At 53.6% G+C, this 7,184-nt stretch overlaps 1 protein-coding gene across 2 annotated transcripts in view; it reads left to right on the top strand.

Moving 5' to 3' along the window:
* The window catches only part of CTU1 (cytosolic thiouridylase subunit 1), a 7,532-nt gene extending 5,399 nt beyond the window's left edge, over positions 1 to 2,133 (top strand). Inside the window, exons 2-3 of one of the 2 annotated variants that reach the window (XM_032795367.2) lie at positions 135 to 640; positions 1,073 to 2,133. In XM_032795367.2, coding sequence (XP_032651258.1) covers positions 145 to 640; positions 1,073 to 1,704 — 1,128 coding nt within the window. In that variant the 5' untranslated portion in view covers positions 135 to 144 and the 3' untranslated portion in view covers positions 1,705 to 2,133. Of the gene's footprint in view, positions 1 to 83; positions 641 to 1,072 lie in introns of those variants that run through there. The other variant, XM_075071171.1, reaches the window with a different exon arrangement.
* The last annotated feature ends 5,051 nt before the right edge of the window (positions 2,134 to 7,184 follow it).

The following is a 7,184-nucleotide window of genomic DNA, read 5'->3' as shown; positions in this document are numbered from 1 at the left end:
GGACAGTGGGGGGATGGGTGGAGGGCAGTGGGGGGCTGGGTGAGGCGGGGGATGAGAAGGGGCAGTAGGGGGCTGGGTGAGTTGGGGGTCTGGCCTGGGTACTCCCCCTCTAACCCTCACTCCATCTCTCCCAGCTCCCCAACCATGCCGACCACCTGCTCTGCCTGCAGCGCCAGCCCAGCTGCCCTGCGGCGCCCCAAGACGGGCCATGCCCTGTGCCGCGCCTGCTTCCTGGCGGCCTTCGAGGAGGAGACACACCAGGCCATCGTGGCCGGGCAGCTCTTCCGGCCCGGCGAGACTGTGGCCATCGGTGCCTCGGGTGGCAAGGACTCCACGGTGCTGGCCCACCTGCTGCAGCTCCTTGATCAGCGCCACGGCTATGGCCTGCGTCTGCTGCTGCTCTCCGTGGATGAGGGCATCGCTGGGTACCGCGATGCCTCCCTGGCCGCTGTGCGCCGCCACCAGCGCCGCTCCGGCCTGCCCCTGCATGTGGTCTCCTACCACCAGCTCTACGGCTGGAGCATGGACCGCATCGCCCGCCACCTCGGCCCCCGCAACAACTGCACCTTCTGCGGCGTCTTCCGGCGCCAGGCCCTTGACCGGGGCGCCCTGCTGATGGGTGCTGACAAGATTGCCACAGGTGAGGGGGAGCAGCCGGGGACCCTGCTGCTGGGAGGCGCAAGATGGCCACGGGGGGCGGAGGGGGCAGGAGAGCCCACGGGGAGCGTGTGACATGGGAGAACAGGGGCCAGGGGTGAGGCCAGGATTGCTTTGAGGGCGGGTTGGGTGGGGTGTTAGCTAGAGGGTTGCTGCTCAGCATGTACAACATCTCCCCAGGTGTGCGTGCGGGGGGGTGGTCCTGTGCGATGGAGGCAGAGGGAGCTGAATTGCAGGAAGGGGGCTCTGCTGGGGAGAAGGGGGCGTTCAGTCTTATTTTGGAGGGGCTCTGTGCTGGAGGAGGGGGTGCTATGGGGTCTGCTTTGGGGGGCTCTGTACTGGGGAGGAGGAGTCACTGCAGGGTCCGACTTGGTGGCCCCCTCCAGCCTGACTCCTCCTCCGCCCTCTCCCGCAGGCCACAACGCAGATGACGTGGCTGAGACGGTGCTGATGAACTTCCTGCGGGGTGACGTGGGCCGGCTGCGTCGGGGGGCAGGAGCAGGGCCAGCAGGGGGGGAGGGGGCTGTGCCCCGCTGCAAGCCCCTGCGCCACGCCTACGAGAAGGAGATCGTCCTCTATGCCTACTTCCAGGACCTGGACTACTTCAGCACCGAGTGTGTCTACGCCCCCCAGGCCTACCGCGGCTACGCCCGCGCCCTGCTCAAGGAGCTGGAGGCCGCCCGGCCCAGTGCTGTGGCTGACCTGGGCCACTCGGGCGAACGGCTCTCGCTGCGCTCCGACCTCCGCATGCCGTCCCGCGGCACCTGCCAGCGCTGCGGCTACGTTGCCAGCCAGCCCCTGTGCAAGGCCTGCGTCCTGCTGGAGGGGCTTGACCGCGGCCTGCCCAAGCTGGGCATCGGCAAGCACCGGCGCCTGCGGGATAAGCTGCGGGACGGGCAGCCCCTCACCCAGGAGGAGCGCAGGCGCCTGGGGGCTCCGGCCGAGGAGGAGCCGCCGGAGGAGCAGGCGCCTCGAGAGGAGCTGGAGACAGACAAGGAGCCGTGGGGCAGACAGGAACTGAGGGGCCCACGGGACCTGGACTTCTGAAGTGGTGTGGGGCGTGCCACTGAGAACAGCCATGCTCCTGTCCACAGCCCCGCTAGGGGGCGGGGGCGAGTGGGATCCAGTGCGATACAACAGGGGAGATGGGAGCCAGGACTCTTGCATTTCTCCCTGGCTCTGGAAGGGGAGTGGGGTCTTGTGGTTAGAGCAGAGGGGACTGGGAGCCAGGACTCGTGGGTTCTATTTCCAAGTCACTGTGTGACTAGGTAAGTCACTTTTACCTCCCCGTGACTCAGTTGCTCCCTCCCAGCCCCCTAGAATTGAGATAATGCAGCTTATATTTTGTAAACTGCTTTGAAAGCTGGTTATGATAAGTGCTCGGTATGAAGAAACGGCTTATGGTTCTCTTCTGTACCCGGAGATTACAAGGACATGTGAAAGAGCTGATAATAAAACCATTTGCTGAAGAAGAAATCACGTGGTAAACAGCCTCTCTAATCTTTGGCAATCACATAACAAAAGGCAGACAGGCCCTTAAAAACTAAAAACTTGGCTCACAGGTTTAAACTCAGACAGGAACAAAATAGGGGGTTTTCTACCAAAAAATGTAGAAAACAAAATTTGGAAACGCCTGACTCCCAATTTTTGTACCGGGGTTGGACGTTGTTACATTGCAAAGCTTCATTTTATTCCCAGTTGAAACAACTTTTTGGTTAGAAATTTGAGCAGATTCACACATTAAGGGGGCAAAGGTCCAAACTTGAGATGAGAATATTTCAAAACGATTGAAAGGAAACTGCTTGAGGGGTTGGAACTAAAGAAAAAGGTTTTCTCATGTAAATACTAGAGACTTTGGATTTTTCAGTCTGATTTGGGGTGGGTAATTTTTTCCTGAAAGTCTTGGGGCAGGGGAAACCTACAGCATTTGTGGCCGGATTACACAGCCCCAGATTTTCCCGGGTCACAGATTGCCTGGTTCAAACCACAAGGGTCAGAGGTGATGCAAAGAGTTTTACAGAAATGATTTTTAGTAAATCCACCCTGTAGAAATAAAAGGCATGTAGGAATCTTTCTCTGTCATTCCCATTGTATAGCGGGGATGCGATGTCCATTTATTCTCTAGAACAGGAATTCTCAAACTCAGGGTCCCAACCCAAAAGGGGGTGGCAAGGCTATTATAGGGGGGTTCTGAGACCTGGGGGTACCATAGCTGAAGGACACTGTCAGAGGAAAAGGGGAACTGGTGCAGGGGTGGGTACAGCTTTCTGGCCGCCCGGCTCTGAAGGCAGTGCTGCCGCCAGCAGCAGCCAGGGTGGCAGCATCTTACACCTGGGAGAGGACGAGGTTTCACTTTTATTACAACTCAGCAGCAAGAAGCGCGAAGTAGGGACCTAGGAGGACAGTTTGCACCTGAGTGTGGCCTTTTATTTCATGGAACGTGAATTTTGTAACGTATCACATCACCGTGGGTTCAGATCTAGCAGCTCCCGTTTCAAGCTTAACAGAGTAAAAGCCACTTCTGCTACGTGCTTTAGATGTAGAACAGGGGTTGGCAACCTTTCAGAAGTGGGGTGCCTAGTCTTCATTTATTCACTCTGATTTAAGGTTTCGCGTGCCAGTCATACATTTTAACATTTTTAGAAGGTCTATGTCTATAAGTCTATAATATATTACTAAACTATTGTTGTATGTAAAGTAAATAAGGCTTTTAAAATGTTTAAGAAGCTTCATTTAAAAGTAAATTAAAATGCAGAGCTCCCCAGACCGGTGGCCAGGACCCGGGCAGCGTGAGTGCCACTGAAAATCAGCTCACGTGCCGCCTTCAGCACCCAGGCCATAGGTTGCCTGCCCCTGAGATAGAATCTTGAGGAACACAAAGACCAAGGGTAGAGACCACACAGACATTCACAAGTACAAGGTCTAGGCTGTTTTATAGGTTTTGTTAAAGTTATTACCCAAGCTGATCGCAATTCTATGCACAAGTTACAACTATAGTTACACTCCCATCCTCACCAATAGTGTTAGGTCTGATGGGTCTCATGGTTTGAGCAGAGGGATGGTTCCTGCTGGAGATTCCCATAACGAGCTCAATTTTCCCGCTCTGGGCACCCTGGGTTTGTAATGACAGGTTTCAGAGTAGCAGCCGTGTTAGTCTGTATCCGCAAAAAGAACAGGAGCACTTGTGGCACCTTGGAGACTAACAAATTTATTTCAGCATAAGCTTTCTTGGGCTACAGCTCACTTCTTCGGATGCACAGAATGGAACACACAGACAGAAGATATTTATACATACAGAGAACAGGCTGGAGTGTTTCAGGGCTTGGCTCCACTGGCACTTTACAGCGCTGCAACTTTTGTGCTCAGGGGTGTGAAAAAACACCCCCCTAAGCGCTGCAAGATACAGCGCTGTAAAGCCTCAGTGTAATCAGTGCCGCTCCCAGCGCTGCACGCTACACCCGTAGAAAGTGTGGTTTATGTGCAGCGCTGGGAGAGCTGTCTCCCAGCGCTGGCGCTCTGACCACACTCACACTCCCAGCGCAGCGCTTTGAAATTTCAAGTGTAGCCATATCCTCAGTCTTTTCCACACTGGAGCTCACCATGGTCCTGTAGCCCCCCCTCCCTACCCCCACTTCATCTCGGTTTCAGATAATAGGCCCTGAATTTAATCACCTGACAGACCCTAGCAAAGGTCGGGAAAACTACTGTACCTCTGAGATCTGCTCTAGCTCAACTGCCAGGCAGAAAACCCTGAAGTAGGTTCTCTTGGCTGTTGGAAATGGCCATTTTGTCAAAATCAAAATGTTCGGTGGGGACGTGTGGATTTGGGGGGTGGGGGGAAGTGTCTAAATGACTTATTTTGACATTTTCATTTCAAGTGCTATTCCTGCCTGTTGGCTGAGTCCCTTTCTGTGACTCAGTTTCCCCTTGTCTAACATGGGCGTATTGATACTGACCTTTGTGAAGCGCTTTGAGATCCACAGATTGAAAACACCAGCTAGAGGGGAAGAATGGGCCAGTGGTTATTGGGCACTAGACTGGGACTTAGAATTGCTTGAGTTTCCCTGCTGCACTACAGACTTCCTCTATGGGCTGGGGCAAGTCACCTTAGGCATCAGGATTCCATTGAAATCCGCGATGCTGCCTGAGTCTGCTGAGAGCCCAATGCAGCAGCTGGATTTTATGTTTGTATTTTCTATAATTGAGAAAGAAGAATAAAGAATAATGTAGCATGTATCGGTGTATGATTTGATTATATTCTGCCAGCCACCCTGTTTGAATAGCAGGAATGGCCTAATGGGGCACTGGTAGAGATGCATCAGCCAGCATCTGTGTCTGAAGCTGATTTTTAAGGAAGTGACAGACCTTTAGGGTCACCACTTTGTTGTAGGTTTAGCATTTTAAAATAAGTAAAAGAATGCAGTGATGGTTTTCTCCTGCATTGCAATTTGATGTTCCTGTTCAAATGCTCTGTGTAAATCAATCCTGTTTTGTGTGTGAATAAGGAACGTGTGTGTTAGAAGATAAACGTGAAGGCCATCACCCAACCAGATGTTCTAGGGAGGAACCGAGGACAGAGGCAAAGGCGCCAGAAAATTACCACACGCCCCTATTGAAATGTAGAAAAGGGCAGATTGATGACTCTAAAAGGAAAACAGGCACCTATCCATGGGGACAAGATAGCCGTGATCAAAACCAGCCTGGGGTAACTCCCTGAGAAACGTAATTAAAAATAAGGAAAACAATTTAAGAAAAGAACCACTCGCCAAACAACAATTGATTACAGCAGGACAGTGCAAAATTCATTGGTTGCAATGAAGGAAAATGTCTATATAAACAAGGTGCCTTGTGATGAAACTTTGGGTTCGTCCTACCAAGACTTCTCTGGAGCATCGTGTTGTGACTGATGGAACCCGACTCCTCCCTACCCGTGATCAACCTAGCTGGCCATTAGATTGATCCAGTCACTGGACTAGTAACTATAACATCAACGTGTGTGTGTGTGTGTGTGTGTGTGTGTGTGTGTGTGTGTGTGTGTGTGTGTGTGTGTGTGTGTGTGTGTGTGTGTGTGTGACTGAGTGCTTATGCTAATTGTTGTATTTCCAATACACGTGGCATATTGTCTTTTTCCCCTGAAAAAGATCCTGTGTGGTGCTTCTAAGCATAACATTTTTGGTGGAGAATTGTGAAAGGCAAAAGACATGCAGCATGATTATTGAGAATGCTGCTAAAAGGTATCCCATAGGTATAAAGTGATCGATCATTCAGGTGTGCACACCCCTGGTCGTAGAGATACCGGGCAATACGGGGAGGATAAGCGTCTTTGCTCCGACCCATCTTTCAGAGAAAACTATACAGATAAGAGAGATGTGTCAACTGTTTGTACACAATTGTCTAGGTATATACACTCCGGTCGTAGAGTACCGGGCCCTAAGGGAGAGGATTAGAGTCCTTGCTTCTACCTGTCTGTCTGGGAAAAATTGCATAGGTGAATATACCCTCGCTCACAGCAGGATCGAGCCCAAAAGGTAGGGGGCTTAGCGTTCCCCTTTCCTGCTCTGTCAGGAAGAGTTTTTAGTGGGTAGAGACGTTTTGTGTTGTGTAAGTCCCAACACAAGCGTGGGCATGGAAAAGTTACAAGGGTAGAAAAAAATGTTCAAGTGGTATTTTCTATGAGAGACCCACCTCTGAAGGATAGAGGAGTTTGGCAGTGTAGTATTTTTGTGAGTGATATTGTGGTGATTTCACAGTTTTGAGAGGAATATTTAAGGAAAGGGACGAGGAGGGGTGGGGGCTAGTTGAGGAGCCCACCCTCCTTGCTATACTGGTAGCGGAACAAAGCCTGTGTCCGTGGAAGGGACGGTTCAGTCAGGACAGGGCCGGCTCTAGGTCTTTTGCTGCCCCAAGCAAAAACATTTTTGGCTGCCCTGCACCACAGCCCTGGGCTCCCCCCACCCCCCGCGTGTGCACTCCCCCTGCCGCCCCAGCCCTGGGCTCCCCCCCCACCAATGCTGACTCCATCTGCTCCCCCTTTGCCTCCAGCCCGCCCGGGCTGGCAGGGTCAGGGTCACAGGCCACATCTCAGCCCAGGGTCCCTCCAGCCAGGGCTCCCACCTCCAGGACCGGCGGAGACCCAGGAGGACAGAGCCAGGGGACCGCCCCGGAAGGGGGGTGAGGAGCCAGGACAGGTAGCCCCAGAGGGAGCGGAGCCCCGGAGAGCGGTACATGGGCCCTGCATGGCAGCGCTTTGCCCTCTATGGCCCTGCTGCTGCTTTTGGCCGCCCTGCCGCAGTCCTTTGGCGGTTCGGGCTGCTTCGCCCAGCCCTGGCTGTGGCACTGGGGAGTGGCTGCCCTGTGGCACCTGCAGATGGCCACATGTGCCCCGTGGGGCGGCCCCCAACCCAAGCATCCCCCACTCGGAGCCTGCTTGGCCCAGCCACAAGGTGTGGGCGCTGCTCCCTCATGGCGCGAACCGCAGTAGGTCCAGGGCACCCCCCGTGCACCACGCTGTGCTGCTGCCAGGGCCA

This window comes from Chelonoidis abingdonii, chromosome 11, assembly GCF_003597395.2.
Source record: "Chelonoidis abingdonii isolate Lonesome George chromosome 11, CheloAbing_2.0, whole genome shotgun sequence".
NCBI classification, from domain to species: Eukaryota; Metazoa; Chordata; order Testudines; family Testudinidae; genus Chelonoidis; species Chelonoidis abingdonii.
The sequence above is the reverse complement of the archived record's forward strand: the minus strand, read 5'-3'. Positions and strand labels throughout refer to the sequence as shown.